The 26515-nt window shown below is 36.2% G+C and overlaps 1 protein-coding gene across 2 annotated transcripts; it reads left to right on the plus strand.

Moving 5' to 3' along the window:
* Window positions 1-291: 291 nt before the first annotated feature.
* Window positions 292-26283, plus strand: LOC132041195 (histone-lysine N-methyltransferase ASHH1-like). 2 transcript variants are annotated; one of them, XM_059432025.1, is made up of 11 exons: window positions 292-422; window positions 2126-2188; window positions 16200-16264; window positions 17077-17233; window positions 20389-20475; window positions 20718-20802; window positions 20877-20970; window positions 21115-21313; window positions 22383-22417; window positions 24032-24338; window positions 25707-26283. In XM_059432025.1, the coding sequence occupies exons 2-11, from the start codon at window positions 2147-2149 to the stop codon at window positions 26043-26045; spliced, it is 1410 nt and encodes a 469-aa protein (XP_059288008.1). In that variant the 5' UTR covers window positions 292-422; window positions 2126-2146; the 3' UTR covers window positions 26046-26283. The 2 variants fall into 2 exon arrangements, with proteins under 2 accessions (XP_059288008.1, XP_059288007.1); XM_059432024.1 differs by having other exon boundaries at window positions 307-422; window positions 2110-2188.
* The last annotated feature ends 232 nt before the right edge of the window (window positions 26284-26515 follow it).

The following is a 26515-nucleotide window of genomic DNA, read 5'->3' on the forward strand; positions in this document are numbered from 1 at the left end:
TTTTTCCTAGTTTACCCTTAATGGAATTTTGTCAATTAGTGGAGATGATAACTTAAAATAAATAAAGTAAACATTTAATAAAAAAAAAATTATAACTTAAAACATAAATAAAAATAAAGTTAGTCAAATAATTAATATTTCTGAAGGGTCATATAAAATTAAAAAACTGACAGATAATTTGAGGGGGAGGAAGCATAACTAAATAAATGAAAACGAGTGTTAATATAAAAACCCAAAATTTGTGTGTTACCTTAAAAACCATTTGCACAACCGTCTGAAAAACCTGGGGGTTTAAGAATTGATACAATCTGATTTCTTTCACAACAAACACACACACACACACAGAGTATTGTGTGTATATATATATGTATACAAAGAAGAGATGATTATTCAGTTTTCGGAGAACCCTAACTTCTGCAAATGTAAGCTCTATTTTACTCTTTTTTTTTTTCATACCTTAATATTCATATGTGTGAAGCCAGTATATAGTACTTAGAACTAGTTTTTTTTTTCAAACCTTAAACATATATGTGAAGCCAGTGTATAGTAATTAAAACTATTTTTTTTTTCACATTTTATGTTTTAAGAAAAAAGAGATTTTTATGGGTTTAGTGTTTTTTTTTTTCTTCTCATTTTATGTTTATTCATGTTGAGTTAACCCCTTTTGTCCATGTCTGTCAACTGTTTGATAAAATGTCTGTGTTAAAGTTGCGGCAAAAAGACTCTTTAAAAGAAAATAAAAAAATTTACCATTGTTGGAGAAATTCAACTTAGAGGAATTGAATCAAACTGCTATTGAGAATTTTTTTTTTTCTTTTAAAAAAAGATGATTTATATGGGTTTAGGTTCTTTCTTAAAAGATAAGCTGAATTTGACTTTTTTTGGTTTCATACCTTAATCATATATATGTGAAGCACTTATTTGATACAATCAATGTATAGTACTTAGAACTAGCTTTTTTTTATGTTTACACACATTGAACTTACCCTTTTTCTTTAAGCATAGATTGTTCTACTTTTTTCTCTCTGAAGATTTTTGTGTGTCTATCTGTTTGGTTGAATGATGAATAATGTTTACAGGCCTTGGTTTATTCGGTTAAATGTTAAACATATATGTGAAGCACTCATTTCATACCTCAGTGTATAGTACATTGAATTAGTTTTTTTTAATAAAGAATTTATGTTTACCCACATGGAATTAACCCCTTTTGTGCATAGATTGTTCTACCTTTTTTTTTTTCATGATTTTCGTGTTTCTATCTCTTTGGTTGAATGGCCAGTTTTTGATGTTATTTCTTGAATCGTTTACCGGTGTTGGAGAAATTCCACTTAAAGGAATTGAATGAAACTACTTTTGAGAAATTTGCCTTTTTTTTTTTTTTTTTTTTTGGGCGAGGTCAGATTTTCTTTTTGTTTTTTCAAACCTTAAACATACATGTGGAGCACCTCATTTCATACCTGTATATAGTACTGAGAGCTATTCTTTTTTCTTTTTTATTTTTTATAAATGTTTACCCACATTGAATTAACTCATTTTTTTAACATAGATTGTTCTACTCTCTTTTTTCTCTCAAGATTTTTATGTTTTTATCTATTTGGTTGAATGGGGAATTCCGATTTTATCGAATACTTTAAGACATTAGCGGTGTTGGAGAAAACCCACTTCAAGGAATTGAATGACACTACTTTTGAAAATATTTATGGCTTTGATTTTTTTAAAGACTTCTGTGGGTTCTTTTTTCTTTTTTGTTGAAGGGGTTATTCTGATTTCATCTAAAATATCTATGTTTACAGGCATTGGTAATTCTGTTTTTGAGAGATTTCACCTTTGAATTATTTTGTTTTTCGAGCTCTTTTTTGTGTCCAGATTCTTGGTAGAAGGAAATTCAGACTTTTCTAATATTTATTTATTTATTTATATGTAATAGCAATAAAATAAATATTTTCTTCCCCACAGTCGCATTTGCATTTTCAGAACAGGGAGCACAAAAATTGACCATTTTTAGTTGATAGGCCTGCCAATTAATGGCTACCTTTTTTTTTTTGTGTGTGTGTGTGTGTGATCTTGTGCTTGGATATGAAATTGATAAAAACCTTTTACTTTGTTGAGTTTTTGGAGTTTGCAGATTTCTGACAGAGGTTGCAAGATGTTGCATTCAGGCGAAGACGGTGAAGACAAAAGCGATATGGTACGCCTAGTTCATGTTATCTATTAGTATTTCTCAAGCCTGTTGTAAAATTTTAAAGTGTGATGTTGCATGGACTGACTGTCTGTTCTTGAGGAACTATTGTATTTCTAAGCTACCTGCTCCAAGCAGCAATATGAAATGAGAGAAATAAAGGAAGATCCATTCAAGGAGATCTTAAAATTAGAAAGAAAAGACACAGTAGTCTTTCTTTCTTTACATCATATGAAGCCTGGAAGGATATGCAATATTTAACACAAGATAGTATTCATTTTGGTACTTGTTGCCTCAAACCAAAGATGTCTTTTTTATCCCTTTCTTTTCTCATTTGTCTTATCCTCTTTTTGGAGGATGTAAAGTTAAGGAGTATGAAGAACGCGCTTTTACTTTCCGCTTTTGCACATTAGAAAATGACTAAAAGTTACCTCTAACTTTCACTTCTTGAGAGCAACATGAATGGAAGCTTTCATTTGATGTTTGGATTACTAGTTTAACTTGTCTTTGGGTTGCATGTATGGTTTCTTGGAGATATTAAAGCCAAAAGTGGTAGCATGCTCGTATTTGCTTCCTACCCAGTGTTATCAAAAGTAAAAAAGCCCAAAAAAGCTCAAAGGTAAGTTGGAGCTTTAAGGGCAAAGCGCAAATAAAGCGCAGGCTTTAATGCAAAAAAGGCGCAAATGAATATATATGTTTTTTTAGAGCATGATTCATAATTATATGAAAAAATATCAGGATAAAGTGAACATCATTTATTTAGTGTCGCCTCTTCAGAAGAGGCTCATTGACAAGAAAAAGTATGTCTTAAAGCCTTGATGGCAACAACAAGCGCACATTAAGTGAGGCGAAGCAATCAACATGTTTTGAGCCTCACTTCAGGGCATAAGTGTGCGCGCCTTTAACAACACTGTAATCCCCAATGCAGAAATAGACCATTGTGGAAGAGAGTCATAAATGTAATGTGCGTAGCCGGTGTTATCAAAGGCGAAAGCACAAAAAGGTAATGAGGTCTATTGGAGCTTTAAGCGCAAATAAAACACGATTCAATAGGGAAAAACGTAAATGAAAAAAAATAAAAAAATGAAATTGAAGAATAATTACATGGACGATATTCCCCCCCCCCCCCCCCCCCCCACCACCACATTTAGGTGAGAATTTTATCATTTAATGTTACCTCTTAAGGACCGCTCCATTTGCCATAAGGTATACACCTTAGCTATGTTGCTCGAACTCAGGTGCAGGTGTCGGATACGGGTACGAATCTAGAGGTTAGATTCGTCATGATCTAAATTTTAAGATTCGTGGGTACGGATCTTGGTAGGTTCTTATTTCTATTCGATAAAGTTTCCTTGACAATTACTCCCTCTGTCCCAATTTATGTGATACACTTTCCATTTTGGTCTATCCGAAAAAGAATGATATATTTCTATATTTAGAAATAATTTAACTTAAAACTTTCCCTTTTACCCTTAATGAAATGATTTACAACCTCACAAATATCTATGACTTGTTTTAGACCACAAGTTTCAAAAGTCTTTCTTTCTTAACCTTGTGCCTAGTCAAACTATATCACATAAATTGGGATAGATGGAGTTATATATTGCATTGACAGCTACGGTTTTATTATTTAGTGCGGCTTTTTCAACGTAGAACCCATGCATGATAAGGTACACTCTTTAGTGGCAATTATGATTTAGTGTCTACACTGCAGTTCCGGCTAAGCGAGACAAAGCGTCCAACTACACTTCACCTAGCTTCAAGGTTTAACGTAACAACAGTATTATAGAGACCTTAGAGTTGACTTCCAATATTCTTCAAGCAAGTGATAAGGTACACGCTTTAGTGGCAATTAGTGCTTTAGTGTCTGCACTGCAGTTCCGGCTAAGCGAGACAAAGCGTCCAACTACATTTCACCTAGCTCAAGGTTTAACGTTGTAACAATATTTATAGAGACCTTAGAGTTGACTTCCAATATTCTTCAAGCAAGTCAAACTAGGAACCTATTTGAAGAATAATTTGAATCTTGAAAAGCTCCATAAATATGTAAGCATGATTAATGACTCCATGTTACCGATCATCTTTATGAGAATTGCTTTAATCTTAATTTGACCAAATTTTACTACGAAAATGATGATTTGGAAGTTTGTCTAGCTTCACAACATCTTGAATCCCTTACAAGAAAGCTTTATATTTGTTTAATGTTTAAACAATACATCCACATAATTACGTACAAGTTAATCAATGATCACTTTGCTAATGTGAAGTAGATAAATATATTAAGAAGTAAACTCGATTGCAAAAGCATTGGTCCATGTCAAAAAATTGATAACTTAGAAACAATGACTAAGAAATTAACAAGAATGACATGAAGATGAAAGCAGATAGAAAAGTTCAAAGAAGCTAGACAAACTTCCAAATCATCATTCTAGAGCACATTTGGAATGAATAATTACATCATAGAGTAACTGTAAGCTTTAGATTTGAACTCTTCAATCTTTTCTTGTTTCGCCCAAGGAAAGTGTCGCTGACACTTGCATGACTTAAATAGGAAAATAATTTGTAAACTAAGTTAAAAATGTTAAATAAAGAAAACAAGATAAATGCATGACTCATCAAGAGCTATCCAAATATATCAAATGCCAAAAGGAGTATGTTCTCAAAATCTGAAATCAAACAAGTAAAATAAGACCAAGATGTCTGATACGCCCTCCTGCGGCGCATCTGATTTTGATTAGATCTTTTTGAAGAAGGTAATTCATAAAATTTTAACTGTGGCTTCTCGAACTTTTCTCCCTGTATACTAAAGAGATTAGGTAGGGTTAAGAGGATGATTTTACAACCCCCTCACTTTTCTCGTGTTTAGACATGGAAAAGGTTTGACAGTAAAACAATGGATTTAGTAACTAAGTTTGAAACAAGCGGTAATTTGTGCTAATCGTAATAACACCACATGAAGCGCGTGATCACCAAAATTCTTAATGCTTTAATTATCTTGTATATATTCATCAAAATAAATTGTTGAATAGTTGTTCTAGTGTGACAATAAAAATTTATATTACATATCATCAATACGTCCATTTATGGCTAAAGAATGCAAAGTTATATCATTTAAATTTCGTAACTTGCACTCTCTTTGCTCTAATAAAATTACCTACTTTTCTTTTTTATCCATCTGAAAATGGTTTTCCTTGAATAAAAAATTCTCCACCAACACTCAAGTTAATAAGCTAACTTGTGTTTTAATAGCTCATATGTGAAACAACAACAACATAACCGTTATTAATATCTCATATGTGATATAATGGAAAAAAATGATTTGGAAGTCTGTCTAGCCAAGGCCGGCCGATAGCTCCATAAGTGACGGCGCCATGTAAGCCCTAAGAAGACGTCGTCAAGGTCACAAGCTAAGGAGATGCAAGCCAAGGTTGCTAAAGCTTCAATTGGAAATCAAAAAGATGCCGATCGTGGAAGAAAGCCCAAGAACGAGTCCAAGAATTATGCAAGAACGGGCTAAATACTACACATATTTCATGATCCAAGTCCAAGCTCAAGAGGGGGAAGATCAGGCCCCACATGAGCCCAAAAGAGCTTAAATTCAAGCTCACGGGGCTGAAGTTTCTGCCCAGAAAGGAATTAAATCCAACCCAAATCAAGAGAAAGTCACACGTACAAAGTGATTTTGGGCAACCTTCTCCTTATTCTATTAGTGGGTAAAGTTTGCCAATTATTTTACATGCTTTCCTAGTTTAATCCTAATTAGGTTTTAGTATTTAATTATTTCCATAAAAGTAGATTCTAATCCTATTCTATTTCAGGGATAAGTTTCTATATATAGGTGGATTTTGTTATTTTCATGGACAAAATATTATTATTATTAGAGTTTTCTACTTTACACCTTTGTGCGGCTACTTTGGATTTATCTTGCAACCTTATAAGAACGATTCTTTTAAGAGGTAAGATTAATTCCCCGCTGATATCTTTGGTTCTTATTCGAATTAAGAAGGTAATTAGTCTTATACTAATTATTGTCTCTAATTTCTTCGAAATAGGTCTAGATCACCTTTTGATATAAGTTCTTGAATTGACCTATTAGTATCTTAATTAGTCTTAATCTTACTAATTTTGAATACTAAGACCAATTAGTTCTTATCACTTAATCTTGAAATTAGGGATTTTATTCTTGAATTTACTTATCTTTATATTCTTGTCTTTAATCTTCATATTTTTGCTTCCGCATTATAATCTTGTTTTGTTCAAGTAACCCGATCTCTTATCAAGGTATCAGAAGCGGTGCTATCAAGGTTCCGTTCTTGATAATCTTGAGAGTTTCGTAAAAAATAAAAAATTAAAAAAAAAAATTAAAAAAAAAAAACGAAAATTCTACTTTTTTTTTAGTAGCTTAAAATAGTAAAGCTATATTGCAAAAAAATTAAAAAAAAAATCTTGCAAATTAAGAAACTCCATAGTTATCAGAGTTTCTTGCTTTTCCAACATCAAGAAGGAAAACCAAGAAGAGGGAAATTGGGGAATATTTTTTTCATACAAATTAGTCTTTTTCTCTTGTCTCGCCAAACCCAATCCGTCCGGGAGTTGGTAATTTTTTTCTTTCTTCTACATCTTACTTTTAAAGGATCACTAGTAGGTTTATATATAAATCCTAGAAATAACCTTGTACCAAAGGTAGTAATTTGTAAAGTAGAAGTAGGCGAGAGATCAATTGAGGAAAGGTCGACCGAGAGATATTTATTCCTTAATATTTTTCTAGACGTCTCAAACAGAGTGTGAGAGCGACAGCACTCAAAACAACAACTTAGTCGAGACGCTCGTAATGATTACCGCCCGACTAAGTTGCTGGGAGGCAAAATTCAAAATCCACCTAATCCAAATAACGAACATAGCCGAAGGAGAACTAACAACATCCGGCTCGGTGCCAGAGACAACTGTCGACCTCCTTAATTCCAACAAGTGCGAGGATCATTGAGACAAGGACGACCTTGGTTAAGCTACCAAAGCGTAGGAACGAAAGAAGGGCACCACGAGCTGTGGCCGAGGATGACAATCTTAAGAAGATTAAGACGAAGATCCTCACTTTGGCGAACAAGAGATCCGCATTTGTACCTCGATCGAGAAAATGTGACGCCATCTTCGACCGTCATAACTACTTCCGGGCGGGGTATAAACTTGTCCGCCGTGGCTGAATTTTCGACTACGCCGTTACTGGGGAAGAACATATAGCAGCAGCATGCATTAGACACCGAGAACCGCCCGTTGCATACGGGACGAGATGAAAGAGTACATGCGAAAGTTGCACGTGCCATCACACTTTCAAAGAGATTCGCAACAACGCCTTCAAACTCTTAGGCAGGTTCTAAGTCCGTGGATGATTATTTCTGCGTTGCGGATATGGCTACGATCCAAGCAAATTGTAATGAAGAATAAGCCACTATGGCTAGGTTTCTTAACGGGTTAAATGGAGAAATAGTCGATAGAAAGCAGAATCGCAACAATACGTAAACTTAGACAGCTTGGCAGTAGGCTTGGTCGAAAAGTAGAAAACGTATTAAAAAGGAAGCAAAGCCAGCCTCACGGAAAACCCATCTACTAAAAGGGCCCAAGCGAGGCCACGGCCAACACACGAGGAGAAAACTCGCCCAAAGCACAAGATGATAAGTGGCAAAGGTAAACGGGAGGCCAAAGACGGAGGTAAAACTTTAACACAAAAACTTCTACTCCTTCTACACCTTCTAGTGCAATACAATGTCACAAATGTCGCTTTTAGGGACATAAGGCGTTTGAATGTCCAAATAGAAGAACTATCTTAATTAAAGATAACGGGGAATACGAGAGTGAAAAAGTGAGGAGAAGAAGAAGAAGAGGGTGTTGAGAGTGAGGACGAGAGAGATGGGTCCTCATGCCGAGGGAACTTTTTTGGGGGTAGTTAGGCGTCTTATGAACATTAATACGGGGAGAGCTTGATGAGGCACGGAGAGAAAATATTTTTCATACACGATGTGGGATAAAGGGTAAAATTTGCTCTCTATGATTATTGACAATGGTAGTTGTGCTAACGTGCGAGCGATACGTGCGAGAAATCGGGAATTCCGCACGAAACGTAAGACCAATTATAAGCTCCAATGGTTGAATGGATGTGGAGAGCTCGAGGTGAGTAAACAATGCATGATTTCTTTTTCTATCGGGGGAGTATTACTCACGAAGTTCTCTCGATGTTGTACAATGCAAGTTTGTCATATTTTATCGGGACGACCACGGCAATACGACGTATGCTTCCCGTTCATGGAAGGAGAAATAAGTACTCTCTTGAACATAAGGGAAAGAAGTATATTCTAGCACCCTTAACTCCTTCCGGTTGTATGAAGACCAACAACGATTGAAGAAACAATGGGAAAACATGGGGAAGGATCAAAAAGAGAGTAAGATAAGAGAGGAAAAAAAAATCAAGTGAGGCGTGAGGAGAGAGACGGTAGCGACAAGAGAAAAGAAAAGGTGGAAAGAGGATAAAAAAGAAAGAATTGGTGAGGAGGAAGAGGCTAAGTGAAAAAATAGTGAGCACTTGCAAAAGCCAAAGAGTGTTTACTTGCGAAAAAGAGGGTTGCCCATTATCTTGCTTACATATAGGGAAGTTATGATTAACACTAACGATTTAGCTCCTTCTTGCCTAGTGTTGTTTCAAAACTTTTTGCAGGATTTTAACGATGTCTTTCCCGAGGATATCCTGGGTTACCCCCTTCGAGAGGAATAACATCAAATCGACTTTGTGCCCGGATCTCAATCGCGAATAGTCGCTTTGTACAACAATCCCGACGAAACCAGGGAACTACAAAGACAAGTAAGAGTTACTTGAAAAGGATTTGCGAGAGAAAGTATGGGCCCGTGCTTTCTTCGTGCTTTTGGTACCAAAAAAGATGGTACTTGAGGATGTGTGTATTGTCACACATCAACAAAATAACGGAAAGTATCGCCATCCTATTCCCCGTCTGATGATATGCTTGACCGTACGGTTCTAAAATATTTTCTAAAATTGATTTAAAAAGTGGATACCACCAAATTCGAACGAATCCCGAGAATGAGTGGAAACCGCTTTCAAAACTAAGTATGGCTTGTATGAGCGGTTAGTGATGCCGTTTGGTTTAACTAATGCACCTAGTACTTTCTACGAGACTAACGAACCATATCTTTAAGGATTTTCATGGCAAATTTGTTGTGGTCTATTTTGACGATATTCGATCTTTTCAACCTCTCTCGAAGAACACGGAACACTTCGAGGTTAGTCTTTTGATGTCTTGGAGCAACAATTGTATGCTAATTTGTCCAAGTGCACGTTTGTGTTAGCGATAAAGTAATCTTTCTTGGTTTTGTTGTTAGCTCAAAGTAGTGTTGAGGTTGATGTAGATAAAATTAAAGAAGCAGTTAATGGCCTACACCCAAGAGCGTGACGGAAGTTAGAGTTTTCATGGACTTGCTAGTTTTTATAGAGATTTGTGAGGACTTTAGTACAATTCGTTGCACCATTAATCAAGTCATAAAAAGGATAAGGTTTTTAATTGGGGAAAAGAACAAGACCACGCATTTAATATCTTGAAGGATAAGTTGTGTTACCGCACCTTTGTTGCAATTACTTTGATTTTCTAAATCTTTGAAATTGAATGTGATGCTAGTGGAAAAGGTATAGGGGCTCGTTTTAATGCAAGATTCTAAGCCTATCGCATATTTTAGTGAGAAATTGAGTGGAGCTACATTGAATTATTCTACTTATGATCGTGAGTTATACGCATCGGTAAGAGGCACTTGGCAACATTACCGCGGCCGCGTGAGTTTGTGATAAAGACACCACGAGTCATCGAGGTACTTGAAAGGCCAAGCTAAGTTGAAAGCAGCGGCACGCTGCCGGGGCGGAGTTCATTGAGACGTTTCCTTATGTGATTTCATACGCGCGGTAAGGACAATGCGGTCGACGCATTATCCCGCAGTACGTTCTTGTCTCTACTCTTACTTCTAAACTAATGGGATTCGAGCACATTAAAGGTTTGTATCTTGACGATTCCGAGTTTGGGGGTTGCTTATGTCGTATGTTGAAGGGACCACGATAGTTCACTTTACGCGACGGGTTCCTTTTCAAGGAAAAATAAGTCAGTGCGCCAACATGTTCATCGCGTGAGGTTTTTGTAAAAGAGGCAATATCGCGGGGGTCTTATGGGACATTTTGGAGTGCCAAAGACCTTAGATATACTTGCTGAAAATTTCTTTTCGCCCGGCATGCGCAAGGATGTAGAAAAATTTTATGCACAATGTTTAGAATGTAAACATGCTAAATCTGTGGTTTTGCCATATGGGTTGTACACGCCTTTACTGTTCCGATTTCGCCTTGGATAGATATCTCTATGGATTTTGTCTTAGGTTTGCCGAAAACAAAGTATGGTAAGGATAGTGTCTTTGTTGTGGTGGATAGATTCTCTAAGATGGCTCGTTTCATTCCATGCTTGAAAACTAATGATGCTTTCTCGTGGCTGATTTGTTTGTTAAAGAAATTGTGAAATTACATGGCATACCTAGAACTATTGTTAGTGATAGGGATGTTAAGTTTTGAGCCACTTTTGGCGTGTTCTTTGGGGAAGGCTAGGGACCAAATTGTTGTTTTCTACTTCTTGTCACCCACAAACTCGACGGGCAACCGAGGTAGTGAATAGAACTTTAGGTAACATGTCGAGGGCTGTTTTGAAAGGTAAATTAACTTCGGGAGGATCACTTGCCTTTGGTGGAATTTGCATATAATAGAACTATTCATTCTTCTACCGGTCTTCTTTTTTTGAAGTTGTTTATGGTTTTAATCCCCTTACTCCCCTTGATTTAGTGCCATTGCCTACTAATGATGTTGCTAGTCTTGATGGAACAAATAAAGCTGAGATGATGAGAAAAATACATGAGCGAACTAGACTGGCCATTGAAAAGAGGAATGAGCAAGTTGCTTCGAGAAGAAACAAAGGACGAAAACAAGTCATCTTTGAGCCTGGGGACTCAGTTTGGGTTCACATGAGGAAAGAAAGGTTTCCTTCCAAAAGGAAGTCTAAATTGCATGCTAGAGGCGATGGACCCTTTAAAGTTCTTGAGCGAATCGAGACAATGCTTACAAGTTGGATCGCTCTTTGCGAGTATCAATGTAAGTGCTACTTTCAATGTTGTTGACTTGTCCTTGTTTGATGAAAGGTTAAATTCGAGGACTAATTCTTTTCAAGAAGAGGGGATGATAGCTCCATGGGCAAGGATGGCGCTATGAAGCCCTTCTAAGAAGATCGTCGTCAAGGTCACAAGCTAAGGAGATGCAAGCCAAGGTTGCTAGGCTTCAATGGAAATCAAAAAGATGCTGATCGTGGAAGAAAAGCCCAAGAACGAGTCCAAGAATTATGCAGAAGAATGGGCTAAATACTACACATATTTCATGATCCAAGTCCAAGCTCAAGAGGAAGATTGGGCCCACATGGAGCCCAAAAGAGCTTAAATTCAAGCTCACATGGGGCTGAAGTTTCTGCCCAGGAAAGGAATTAAATCCAACCCAAATCAGTTGAGAAAGTCACACGTACAAAGTGACTTTTGGGCAACCTTCTCCTTATTCTATTAGGAAGAAGTTTGCCAATTATTTTACATGCTTTCCTAGTTTAATCCTAATTAGGTTTTAGTATTTAATTATTTCCATATAAGTAGATTCTAATCCTATTCTATTTGGGATAAGTTTCCCTATATATAGGTGGATGGATTTTGTTATTTTCATGGACAAAATATTATTATTATTGAGAGTTTCTCTACTTTACACCTTTGTGTGTGGCTACTTTGGATTTATCTTGCAACCTTATAAGAACGATTCTTTTTAAGAGGTAAGATTAATTCCTGCTTGATATCTTTGGTTCTTATTCGTAAATTAAAGAAGGTAATTAGTCTTATACTAATTATTGTCTCTAATTTCTTCGAAATAGGGGTCTAGATCACCTTTTGATATAAGTTCTTGAATTGACTCTATTAGTATCTTAATTAGTCTTAATCCGCTAATTTTGAATACTAAGACCAATTAGGGTTCTTATCACTTAATCTTGAAATTTGGGGGATTTTATTCTTGAATTTCGCCATCTTTATATTCTTGTCTTTAATCTTCATATTTTTGCTTCCGCATTATAATCTTGTTTTGTTCAAGTAACCCGATTCTTATCACCGGCTTTAGGGTAAAGCCGCTAAAGCTTGTGCTTTAGGCCCCCAAATTTGGGGGGCCCCATTTTGTTTTTTTTTCAATAATAAGCTAAATTGTTAATTATTTTGGAGAGTAATGAGTATACCTTTAAGTAGAAAAGTAATTTTGTATACCCAAATAATTTTTAGATGTGTGACTAATTGGAGTGACAATGTGAGTAAAAAATTGAGAAATATGAATCACGCTTTCGAATCTTTTACGTGTAAAAATTTGGTGCATATGAATCACTGCCAAATCTTTTTTGTGTGAATAAAAAATCTGACAAGTGAAATTATTTTATATTTTTACATTATTCACTCTCTATTTGTTAATCAAGAGTCTATCTCTCACATAACATTTATGCACTTCTATATTCTCTTTCTTATCTTTTCCGAGTTCAAGTATGATAAGTTATAGTATTATTTTGTGAAAAAACATAACTTAAGAGTACTATATTGACAAAATATATATAGTGCGGTCTTTTTTTATATTTTTTTCCTCGCGTTTTAAGCATTCCGAAGAGTTATTGAAAAATATTTGGCAATCAACTTATCAATTTTTTGGATCATTCTATTATTCTAATTTTCAAGTTTTATTTTAATTACATATTTGTTGTTGTTGTTATTTTTTGTTATTTTCACTTTATAATTATATTTTATCTTTTCAATCATTTATAATAATTTAAATATGTCGACAATATGAATCCGGTTTTTCAAATTTTAAAAAAATTTAAACTATAATACAACTCCTAAAAAGGTTGGAGAAATTGATTATACAAGGTTAAAATAAATTTGCATTTCAAAACGTAAGGAAAATAGATTTCAAATGCTCTAACATTTAGTCGTTTTAAACAAAATCTAAGGCCTCTCATCAATATTGGCTTTAGGCCACAAATATCCTTGAGCCGCCTCTGTGTCTAGCAGCTAGCTTCTTTGAACTTTTCTCTCTGATTTTCATCTTTTGGTCATTCTTGTTAATGTTCTTAGTCATTGTTCCTAAGTTGGGTGAACATTGGTTAAGAAAAGGTTTTACATCCCCATCAATCTTTAGACATGGACCAATGCTTTTGCATTCGGGTTTACTTCTTAATATATTTATCTACTTCACATTAGCAAAGTGATCATTGAATAACTTGTACGTAATTATGTGGCTGTATTGTTTAAAGAGTGAACAAATTTAAAGCTTTCTCGTAAGGGATTCAAGATGGTGTTCCTTACTAGTTCAGCAGATGAGAAGCTAATTTTAGTAACCCCAAATGATTTTCTTAAATATGGAGAATATATCTTGGTAGAGCCTAATTATTAGTGGCTTTGACTAAATTTGGACTTGTGGATCTGTTACCGAGAAAAAAGTGTAATGTTAGATTTGTGATAACTAAAGAAAAAGAGAATAACTGACAATCCTACAGAAAATGACATTTTTTTATAAGGTAAATAATTTTATTAACAATTGTGGGAACCTCTTATAAAAGCCATATATCAAAAGGAGAGAACCTACACCAAGAAAAATGACATACTAGGACCAGCACAGTCAAAATAAAGCATTCGAACAGTTCATTATATTAAGTTGGTAAAAAGCTTTTTATAAATAGTTTTTAGATTAATAGTCTTAAGTATGAAAAAGCATACATCACAAATGAGATATTAGAATGCAAGTTAACTGATTAACTTGAATGGTCGGACGGAGAATTTTTCATTCGAAGAAAGCCGGTTTTAGATGGATAAAAAAGAAAAATAGGTAAATTCATTAGAGCAAGAGAGTATAAGTTGTGAAATTTTGATGGTGTTGCTTTGCATTGCTTAACCATAAATGGACGTATTGATGATATGTATTATAAATTTATATTGCCACACTAGAACAATTATTTCGAAAAAGAACAGTTTACGTTGACGAATAATTATGTATTAGATTAATAATTATTTTGAATAATTATTGTATAATTAAGGCATTAGGAATTTGGGTGATCACGCGCTTCACGTAGTATTATTAGGATTAGGACAAATTATCGCTCATTTCAAACTTAGTTAACTAGATCCACAATTTCACTGTCAAACTTTGTTTGTGTCTAAACACAAGAGAAGTGATGGGGTTATAAAATCATTCTCTTATCCCTACTAGCCTTTTTAGTATACGGTGACAAAGAAGAACAATGGAACATGGGAAAGGCGAAGATCGGGGAGAAAAGTTCGAGGAAGCAAGAGCTAGAATTTTATGAATTACCTTCTTCAAGAAGATCTAATCAATATCTGATGCGCCCTACGGCATACGGCGCATCAGACAACTATCTTGGTCCGATTTTACTTGTTTGATTTCGGATTTTGAGGACATACTTCTTTTGACATTTGATATATTTGGATACCGATTGATGAGATGCATGTACTTATCTTGTTTTCTTTATGTAGCATATTTTGCTTGGTTTATAGATTATTTTTCTATTTAAGTCTTTCAAGTTTCGGTGACACTTTCCTTGGGTGAAACTGGAAAAAATTGAAGAGTTTAGATCTCAAGCTTACCATTCCTGGATCCAAATGTGCTCTAGATCATTTATGCACCACATGAAGTGATGTTCTCTTTTTTTTTTTTCCTTCTCTGATGAGTAACACATGAAGTGATGATGTCATGTAATGATGTGGGCTTGCTGAAATCACGAGAAGACAGTACCTAGATAACTGATGAAATTTTTTTTTTTTTTTTTTTTTTTTTTTTTTTACATGACATCAGAACTGATGAGAAGATTAGTGCAGATTTCGAGGCTGTATATATCACATTTCGTCTCAGTTATAAAGAAAGATTTGTAGGATTTGGATCCTGAGAATGTCGGTTGGTAGCCTGCTCTATACCTATCAATGTACTAATTTAAGAATACTAGTAATTGGTCTTCTTTTTGCTGATTTTAAAAAAAAAGGGCTAGTAATTGGCAACAATCATCCACAAAAATATTAAAATAAAGGAAGAATGGCAACATACTCCTACCAAGGGTTCGAGGCATTGGCTCGAATGAATTTTGTAAGACATAATTTTAAGAAATTCACAAACAATTCTTGAGGCTAGTTTGGTCTTCTCTTGAGTAATTATATGGGTTTTGTATTTATGGACAAAAAAATGCATCTTGGAAAGTGGGTTTTTTCATCATTTTTTTAGTAGACTCTGGTGCTATAGATTGCATAGACCATTTAAACAGGTGATATTGAGTCAGTATATTTCTAGATTGCTCTACTTTGTTCTTGCCCTTCGCAACTAACTAGTTTGAAGCTTAGTTCATCAACAGCTGATCTTCCTCAACAAAGTCAGTTTTGTTCTCTCAACAAATGGGCTTATGAAAAATGTCAATCACTTCGACACTGTTTTGGACTATATTGACTCCTTGCAGCAGGAAAGAGCTGTCATACGCGTTGTACAGTTCCAGCACCATCTTAATGCTGCTGTTTTTGTTAATAAAATTTATTTATTAAAAAAAAGTGGGCTTATGAGTACCTACTGGTGTGGCTGGTTGATGTTATGGTTTCTGCATTCAGTTGTGCCTTATGATTGAGTTACTTCATCTGCCCTTCCATCAAAACATGGATGCACACATCGGTGACATGGTTTATGGAATCAGTTAGCTATAGGATATTTGATTTACTCATTATCAGTCGTATATTTAGGATGATACTGTATAATAATGTTTGTGGAGCCAGTACAATAAATGCAGCCCCTTTGCCTAGACATAATTGATTTTCCATTACACTGCCTCTATTTGTATCAAGTAATGAGGTGAATTCTTTCCTTTTTCTTTTTTTGAAGGTACAACTGCCGGAAGGAGTAACGCCATTTACTCATATTACTCAAAATGAGTTTTTAGGACGAAAGTGAGTTCAGACTTTTTCTTTGCTTCTTTTAATGATGATCTTCCTGCCTGTTTACTGCATTCTTTCTTTTGATGATCTTTAAACTTTGAAGCTCATTTTCATACACTTGTTGGTTAGACTTCTGGATTATTGTGACGTCGTTTACAATTGTGAGTAGCACTTGGATGGCATATTGATTATAGTCATGGTCCAAACAGTTAGTTTGGGTATCTAAGATATGGATACTATAACTATGCAAAAGAGATTGGTTGTAGCTACTACTATTTTCACTGGTAAGATAAAACTTTCATAAACCACTGATTAAAAAAAAAAGATATTAAGCTTTGATAAACTAGTGTACCTTGTTCCATGTTGTACCAAGAATGCTGTGGGAGTATGAATTCAATTGCAAGAACAGGAGTAATAGAAGAAATTTGGACTCCGGAGTATGATTATCTGGTCAAGCTTAAAAGGAAGAACTTTCTGTGAGTTGAAACTAATGTTTTATTATGCTTATGAGTCATCTTTTTCTTTGTTCTATAGAAAAATATTTTATTTCTGTGATAGAGAAATAAGTTTATGTTTCATTCCTATGGAAATTTTTGCATCCTACTTCTTCATTATGTGGTTTATAGCTTTTTGGCTTTCAAGGAAGCTTCTGATGTCTTAACTTGAATCCCAAAAGTCACCAAAAAGAAGAGAAAGAAAACTTGTGCCCTAAAAAATGCATACCTTGCTTAGTTGACCTTGATTTGGAGTGAAATGGTTTTCAATTATCACTGATCTTGGCTTTAGTTGGTCAATTTTAATTGGAATGCACTAATGTCTTACAGACATAAGAAACTGAAAGAAGAGGATATCGCTATTTGCGAATGCAATTATGATGCCGCTGATCCTGAAAGTGCGTGTGGAGAAAGATGCTTGAATTTACTGACCAGTACTGAATGTACACCGGGATACTGTCAGTGTGGTGAAAATTGCAGGAATCAGGTAAATTAGACAATTACATACCAAGTGTAATCCCACAAGTGGGGTCTGAATCAGGTAAATTAGATGATTCGGTTAATTAGTTGTCATGATGTTTCTGTTTATTAGTACACTTTTACAGTGGTCTAATAGATTTCTAAACTTACAACAGATTTTATGGGTAGTGCACCAAATTTGTGTCACAATTATATGTTGAGAAAGAGTGTGAAAGTAATGGTATTTTAGAACGTTTATGATAAGCTCAAAAAAGCCATGTTACGCCATAACCTTTATAGTGCTATTTTAATGCAAGTATCACCTTCTCAAAAGAAGGCCATGTCACAGCATTTTTTTTTTTAGCTTCTCATTGTTGTTAATATGATTTCATTAGCTCTTGATGAATGATATTTATACCTAATTAACTTGGATGGGTGTATAAATTTTATAAAACACTTTTTTGGAACAGAAATCACTATAGGAGCCGAAACGGCGAACTGCATATGTGGGCACGCTCAAGTTCTTTCCTTCGATCGACGACCTGGGATTGAGTCCCAACTCCAGCAACTTTGCTTTTCTGGTTGACGCTTATATAAAAAAAAGAAAAAAAAACCAGAAAACTATAAAAAATATATAGGTAAAAAAAAAAAAGAGAGAAGGAAAAAGATGCAAATTGTGAGAAAAGCTTTTATGCAGTCCTGAAACTATTCAACAAGAACCCGTCAAAAAGCATTTCTATGACCAATCCTGAAACTATTCTACCATAACCCATTTCTAAAACTAGCTTTAAACCATCTTATTATCCTAAAAAGGTCAAAATATCTCCTCCCTGCATGATGTGCAAAAGGTGCAAAACTCTTCCACATGATGTTCCTCATATATTTCATGTGATGGAACTTTTTCCAGTTTCTTGTCTTGTCAATTTTCCATGCTTTTATTTTTCTTCTTCATCAGTCTCCAAATGTTTCCTTTTTCCATGCGCATCATGGGACTCTTCCTCACACCCAATTAGAACTCCGACTATTATTCTAATCATTCCTCCCTATCAGCCACTAAGACATTAAGAGCTTCATATCAATCTGGCATAGGGACTTCTAAATGGCTGGAAGAAACTAGTCTTCTGCTCTAAATAGCATTTTTTTTCTTGATAAGTCCGCCATAAATCAACCTTTGTCTTAGTATCCTCCATCATGTTTGTTTTTCCCTCATCCACCCACTTGAGATGAATCATCAGATTGGAGCATATGGCAAACTGTTTCCTGCATCTACTGCTTTATGAGTGTCTGTTTGTTTCTTCTCTTCCTCGGATCACTCTTGCTCACCTGGAGCCAATTCCGTACTGTAAAACTGTTCTAAAAGTACAGGTTTATTCAACTATGTTTGTGCTCATGGCCTACCAGTGATTGTGTTCTGTGCAGGCTAGGAGCAGCCCTCATATTCTCTGATCCATCATTCCACATGTCCTTTTTTTTTTTTTTTGAAGTGATTATTCTTGGAGCTTTTACTTTTTCTTTTCTGACTGGTTTTAGGAAGACTTAATTCCTTAATATTTCAGACCATTTGTCCACTCCTTCACGTCCTAGATCTTTTGGATTTATATTAGGATCCATTTTATTGAAAATGAAAATATTCTTGGTGAGTTTATAGCCTATACCACGTAAGGCCAAAACAAGACATTTTCTGATAAGTAAAAGTGATTTTATTAGAAACTTTGCAGCAAAAAAAGAATGCTGAAGTCTATAATTACAAGGCAGCAAAAGGTCCATTGCTTAAAATGTCTGTAATGAGCTGACAAAGTCTCACATGGCACTACATCATGCTCATCTGCCATGTTGCACGTCTAACGTGGGCAGTGCATAATGTCACATTATTTAACATGTCAAGTCAATATTTCATGTTAACTAACCTATCTAATTATTTCAAACTAGCAAATCGTCGAATTATTAGCAAAAATTTCTAGAAATCAGGTATTTGTGTGGTGCGAGTGGAGCATATGATCTTCAACTTTATTGTGATAGTTAGAGTGCGCCTAGATTTGTTGTATGTGTATACGATTAATTGTATAAATTGTTATATGAAATATTCTTAACGGAGCATCGAGGGAGTGGCCTAATGATCATGAAGTGGGTTGAGAACCAAGAGGTCTCACGCTCAAACCCAGTAGAGGCAAAAATATAGGTGATTTCTTCACGTCTATCTAAGCTTGGTGGACGGAGTTATCCGGTACTTATGCTGGTGGGAGGTAGTAGGTACCCCATGGAATTAGTCGAGGTGCGTGCAAGTTGGCCCGGACACCACAGTTATTTTAAAAAAATATTCTTAATGGTAGTACTATAAATCTATAATTAAGACATCCTTGTGACTAGGAAGTCTTATTTTGTGTAGACTATACTCCTAGTCCTATAAAGGAGCTCTATACTATGTTGTAAACCGGTAACTAATGAACATTTTTCTCCCTTCTTTTCTCTCCTTTCACACCTTTGATTAAAACATCTTTTGGCTGTTAAAAGCACCATATGTTGCTCTTTCTATAGATTTACGTGTGATATGAGGAAGCCGAGTTGTATAAATTGTCATGCTGTGCTTATGCAGCAAAGCGTGTCATCGTTGCATATGATATTGCCTAGGGAGGTCATGTGCTGTCTATAACTGTAAACAGTGACTCATTTGCTTGAAGATTTGGTTGTGGCAAGAAGGTTTTCTGGGAAGGTGTGATATTTTGTTTGATTGATTTTTGTGATAAAAAGCAACTATCGATCACTGTATTTGTACAGAAGGTTTCCTATTTCATCGGGGTGTGATTAAATGCTGCTTTAAGATTAGTGGTTTATCTATCAGATACGCTGAGGAACTGCGAATCTCTGTTTGATTGAACTTGCTTTGTTCTGAGCAGTTGCCATATGCCATAATTGCCCCTGGTTATTCCCTTAAAAATGAAAGGATAAAATTAAAAATAATTGCTGCTTGTCATTTAGTTCCTTCCGTGTTGAGAATTTTTCTTCACTTTAATTTATCCTTTCATCTACTGCGAGGAGGAGTTTGTAGTTCCTTATATGCGGTTTACTGCTTCAATAACTAATGGGAGATTCTACTCAGTGCCGTATTTGAAAGAGATAGTAAGTTTCATATAGATATTTTTAGGCATATTGTTTTGAAATGTTTTGCTTGCTTGCTGTCCACAGAGATTCCAGAAATGTGAATATGCAAAAACTAAGTTGTTCAGGACTGAAGGGCGTGGTTGGGGTCTTTTAGCTGATGAGGACATAAAGGTAATTCTTCTGAAGCAATCCCCCTATATTCTTTTTAGGTGACCAATAGTTTGTATAGCACAGTTTCGGCATATACAAAAAAACTTTTCTTTTTTTGACGGTCACGTGAAGAAAAATTCCAGAACTGAGCCTATCAAATTCGAGCTTTCTCTGGAATATATCAAAGGCCTTTGCGCAGTAACGGTAGTTATGGCGTATTCGTAATTAGCTGCAATCAAGTTCCTCTCTCTTTACATTATTAGGCTGGACAGTTCATCATTGAATACTGTGGAGAAGTGATATCATCTGTTGCGGCAAAGAAAAGGTCCCAGGCTTATGAAGCTCAGGGTAAGTTATCAATATTAGAGATGGTTGTCAATGTGTCTACCGATCACTACTATAATTTCGTATGATTTGTGCAGAGCTCAAGGACGCGTACATAATTTCTCTGGATGCTAATTATTTCATTGATGCCACCCGGAAGGGAAGTTTTGCAAGATTCATAAATCATTCATGGTAAGTGCTGAAATGCCAGTTGTCAAATTGATGAAAAGTGAAATAAGATACAGATCTGGGTCAGTCAGTGGCATATTATTTTGGTTAATTGGTGTTGATGATTTGATTGATAGCACTGATACTGTATGTTCCTGAATTTCCCAGCCAACCAAATTGTGAAACAAGGAAATGGACAGTGTTAGGGGAAACAAGGGTAGGAATATTTGCAAAGCAAGATATATCTGTTGGAATGGAGCTGGCGTATAACTATAATTTTGAGTGGTATGGGGGTGCAACTGTTCGTTGCCTGTGTGGAGCTGCAAACTGTTCTATATTTCTGGGTGCCAAGTCTCAAGGATTCCAGGTAACTTAAGTTTCTTATGAATTGTTATATCTAGAATGACTGTTGTAGCATCATTTCACTCATTCCTTCTTTCCAGAATTTAGACAACAAACAGATTAATCATTTATGCATATAGATTGAATTTGCTAGTCACATACTACAATCCGCAAATCACACGTTGTAGTATGGTGTATCCTTACCGAATTCAGTCTTTTTTTCTGATCATAGTCTGTTCTTTAATGACGTGCATTAAAGTTGTTGCAGAGTTACGACATCTTAAAAGAATGATATCTTTTTTCTTGTCTACTGCTTCAGTGAAAGTGTCATCTTCTTCTTCTGTTAAGATCTTGTACTTCTCAAATGTGAAGCTTTCGATATCTCGCAGTCATTTTCCTTTTACTCCTTTACATATATCTCCTTCCTTCATCCAAGGGCCTAAAATACCACCATATAATGACCTTAAATTTTATGAGAGGCTAAATTGTGTGTTGCTTTCGAGGCTGAAGAAGAAAGTAATCCAGGATAATGCTTATTGCAGATAAATGCTTGATGCTTATTATGTTTGAATTTAGAGCACAACAATGGAAGTTTATGTAGTAGATGTCTTCTTCACTTTTCTCATTTAAAGCTTGGTTGATCTACGGGATTAGAGATTTTGTTTCTCGTTGATATTGATAAACCTCACTGTTGAAGTGTTTTCAATTCGAATGTAAACCGGCTGTCACTATCTTTCAGGATGAGAGCACTCTGTTCTAATCCCGAGACCTTGAATACACAGTCTTAAGGGGTTTAAATTATCACATTGGTCAAAGATTTCACAGTTGATTTGAGATTGTCTAAGGAGGGACTATGATTCCTGCTAACGTAAATGGTAGAAGTAAGTACTTCAAATGAAATTTTATGCGAAAGAATGTGGGTAAAGCCGTAAAGGTGCTCATATTGGTAAACATAACAAAGAAGGGGGAGGAAGGAGCTGCCTGTTGGCATATGCTTTCTTCTGTTTTCTAGAGCATAGTAGATGCTTCTAAATTCAATATGAGTCTGTCAGTCTCATTTCTTCTTCTTTTGATACCTTTTTATCTTGTCTCAGGAGTACAACCATGTCTGGGAAGAAGGGGATGACAGGTAATGCTCAACTTTGTTTTTGTAGTTTGTACAAATCATAAGGTTCTGGTTCTGTTAACTCGATTTGCTTTGATATGTTGATACCTTTATGCAATAGGCAGTGGATCTGACAACTTAAAAGTTAATGAAAGTTAAAACCTTAAATAAAGATGTCTGCAGCTATGTTAGATTGGTGATTTTCTCGTCATGTATTCTCTTCTTCTGTTTGTTTCTTTTGTATTTTTTGTTATTGATATGTGTGCTCTTCCTCGTGTTGTTATTGTTATTCAATAAAAATCGATGTCTATTTCGAATTTCAGTAAGGAACTGGACTTTTGGATTCACAATGAGGAGACTGGACCTGTATGTTTATTTTTAGAAGAAGACTTGAAGTAGTCTTGCATATAACATATTGTTCTAGATCTTCAAAGTTTGGGATTCATCTCAAGTAATTCTTCAGGAGCTGATCTCTTTCCATTACTTCTACATCCTGATTCTCTGTAAAAGAGAAACATTAGTGATACCATTCAAACCTCGGTGAGATATATAAATGTGATTGGCAAGGGCTTAGTAAGAGATCTTGCTAACGTTTTATTGGATGTCTTATGTCTTTCCATAAACAGAAGTATGAGTAGAACTGCTCTTCCCTATTCTTAATCCCACTTCTTATGTCTTTCAACAAGAGCCCAGCCCCTGGTTCAATCGATAGATAGGCCGAAAATGATATTTCTAGAAAAAATAAACAGACCTTTCCTTACTTGACGACTTGTCAACGAACTGGTTAAACCAATAACCAAGTTCATGCGTCAGTACCATGTCCAGGATCATAGGAAAAGGGAAGCTCAAATGATATCATATGGGATGGGCATGCTCCTCACTGCTCTATGATTTATTCTAGTCATACTCTGTTTCATACCTAGTAGCTAGCCTTTCATTTCCTCGTAAGAAACATGGTATGGTATGGAGAGAGCATCCAAGGGTATGACCTAGTGCGGGGAGGGGGGAGCCATGAAGTCTCGGGTTGAAACCAAATGGGCGTGTCTTTATTATTGATTTGGGCCCTGAACTCGATGAGAATGGGGATTTGCTCCTCTTCGGGAAACTCGTCCACGTCTGCAAGATACCTGGCAGCTTCTGCTAATTTTTCGAGCGTGAGCTCGTCCTGCACTCCTGCCTGAGTGACAAATCTTTTGCCTGCCCAGAAAACTCTAGGTGATTTCTTCCTAGCCCAAGCCTTGGTGGACAGAGTTATGCAGTACCTGTGCTGGTGGGAGGTAGCAGGTACCCGGTGGAATTAGTCGCGGTGCGAGCAAGTTGACCTGGATTTATATTGAAGGAAAAAAAAACTGGGTAAAGAGAGAGTATACTATTTTCAGTGAAATATTACATGTTTATGTAATAAGGGATACAAAGCAATAGTAAATTTTCAGATGAAGCTTGTTTCATTTTGGTTCATTGTTGGAGGACTTGAGTTTTACTTTCTAACTAAATGATATAATTAAGGCAGTTCACTTATTTGTCCACAGTAATAAGAGAAAAATATCAGGTAGATGAGTTCAATCGGAAAAAATACAGCTTCTACTCATTTCCTTCTAGTTCTTGGATATTTATTTCAATCTGATTTTCTTACTGCAGATATACGGTGGAGGAAGTTCCAATTTATGACTCTGCAGAGGATGAATTTTTTCAAGTGATATCTGGAACTAGTGGAGGAAATGAGCACAGTAAGATATTGAATGACAGTGAGGTCGGCCTTAGTGATCCGACGGTGCTGAGTGGAAAGGCCGTCCCTCAACGTATTGGATCTGGTTCAACACCGAAGAAGTCTCAGCACATTCCCAAGCGGAAGGGCAAATCTTCCAGCCGTAAGCAAGTGAATGATGGAGATTTTGCTAAAATGTTTGCATCAAAGGAAGCACGAGAAGAAGTTACCAGATACGAGGTATGATCACTTTTTCTGTAACACATCATGGTGTAGGCAACTTTGTCGACTTATTTTTCTTCATATTTTTCCATGGGGTTAAAGAGCTAATGTTTCTACTCCATTTAACCTGATGAGCTCTTCTGTAGATAATAAAGATATCAATGTACAAGTATGTGCTCTATGGAGTAGTATACCTTCAATGTAACACCAAATTTACCCCCTTGTGCCAACCATACTATGTGTTTTCTCTCAATCTTCTCTCTTGTTCTTTTTTATACTGTTATGGTTATTATTTTATTTAATTTTGTGCTTCGCCGTGGAACACAGATCTTGTTCTGCTGTACACAAAGCATATTGATGGCCATATTACTGTGAAAACCCAGCTGGACCAGAACCAAACTCCTTTTAGGATGACGTGTACTTTCCTTAGTTATCAACTGTTGTGAGCAGAAAGTTTCTTGATTTTTTGGCTCTTCTGAATTATCAGTAGAGCTGATACCATACCCTCCACTTGGTGGAGTTCTCATTCACAATGCACAATCTTATTTCCTTCTATTCTCATGAAGTAGGGAAAAAATGTTTACTGTATTCGAATAGTATATGCTTGTCGTAGTGAAAACATTACTGCCTGCTCATCTCTGTTAAAAAATGCAAAGGTCTTCAAGAATGGGGATTATGTGGTGATCCTCGTCAATCCTTCCTGATGTGGATAGTGATTCCTTTCCAAGCAAAATAGCCCTGCAGTATCCGATAATATTTGATAATGTGCCTAATGATTTGCTGCAACATAATCTACATGCACAACCTTACTTATCCAGAAAAAAACATGTTCAATATGCACACAACATGCTAGACCTTTAGTGTGAAAAGTCCATATGAACAGGGAAGTTAAACTCGCAACAATTGCAAACATATAGCACGAACGCACGGATTTACTGATAACCCAACCTTCCACCTTTCTAAGCCCGAGTCCTTTTTTTTGTTGGACGATAGCAACTCTCGCTGTTAGGTTTTCAGATATTTTATAACAACAATGGCATTGCAGTAGTATCAAGGAGCATTCAAACGCGCGATGGTGATGTGTTGTTGAAAATCCTTGGAAGGTAGAATTGCTTTTAGCATCTGTCAGTGGATTTGGCTTATTATCTAGTTTCTAGCACTTGCGAGGGAGGGAGGAAGAGGAAACGCGAAAACTTGAGGGGGTTTGGCAGGTCGGATAGAATGCTTCCAAGTAGTAGCTGTTATCATCATGACTGGAACTTCCATGCCCTGCTGCCTGCCCCCAACCCCCCCCCCCCCCCCCCCCCCCCCCCCCCCCCCAAAACACCAAAAACCCCCCGGCTCCAAAATTTCTTTTTTCCTAACACTTTTGCCAATGTCATGCAGGCGATAACAAAGGAAACCACTTCGAGGCTCAATTCCTTATACGAAGAAATTCGCCCTACCATTGAAGAGCATGGGCGGGACAACCAGGATGATGTGCCCACCAGTGTAGCTGAGAAGTGGATCGGAGCAAATTGCTCTAAATACAAAGCAGAGTTTGATCTCTACTTTTCTGTGATCAAGAATGTGATGTGCCCTCGTCCAGCAACCGACGCCACTGCACCAGGGCCTTCTGAAGGAGCCGGACCTCAAACAGCCATGCTGAAGTCAAGTCTTCTGAAGGAGGAGCCGGACCTCAAAACCGTCAATGCTGAAGCCGAGCCTTCTGAAGGAGGAGCTTAATGAAGTATTTGGCAAATCAATGACCTTATATCTGGTATTGGATACCGTTTAACCTTCAAAAAATTTCGGACAAATTTCTATTTAAGTCGGTCATGGAAACTTGGGGTTTTCCCAAACTAGACTTTTGTTGCTTCTCTTGCTGTATTTGCTCAGAGTTTGAACACTGAACCATAAAGATTCAGGCTATAACTGAATCCTAATATGATGGTTGGATGTGTTAGATTATACTTTTGATTGATCTCTATGCTTCTCCAACCCCATCATATCTCATGCTAGCAACTTTATTCCTAGATATGATGTCTCTGCATATACACATCACACACAAAAATGGGCAACCCGGTGCACAAAGCATTTCGCGTTCAAGCAGGGTCTGGGGAAGGGATGCATCGAAGGGGTGTGATGTAGACATCCTACTCTAATGCAAGCATTAGTGGCGGTTTCTAGCAAGCGGAATTTCATGCACAACCTTT

This window comes from Lycium ferocissimum, chromosome 12 (assembly GCF_029784015.1).
Source record: "Lycium ferocissimum isolate CSIRO_LF1 chromosome 12, AGI_CSIRO_Lferr_CH_V1, whole genome shotgun sequence".
Taxonomy (NCBI): Eukaryota; Viridiplantae; Streptophyta; class Magnoliopsida; order Solanales; family Solanaceae; genus Lycium; species Lycium ferocissimum.

Bases quoted from the DNA above. Each gene is read 5' to 3' on its own strand.
- LOC132041195 (XM_059432025.1), top strand. From the start codon at position 2,147: ATGTTGCATTCAGGCGAAGACGGTGAAGACAAAAGCGATATG. The intron at 20,476-20,717 runs GTAATTCTTCTG...TTACATTATTAG, and splicing joins TAGCTGATGAGGACATAAAG to GCTGGACAGTTCATCATTGA. The intron at 24,339-25,706 runs GTATGATCACTT...AATGTCATGCAG, and splicing joins AAGAAGTTACCAGATACGAG to GCGATAACAAAGGAAACCAC.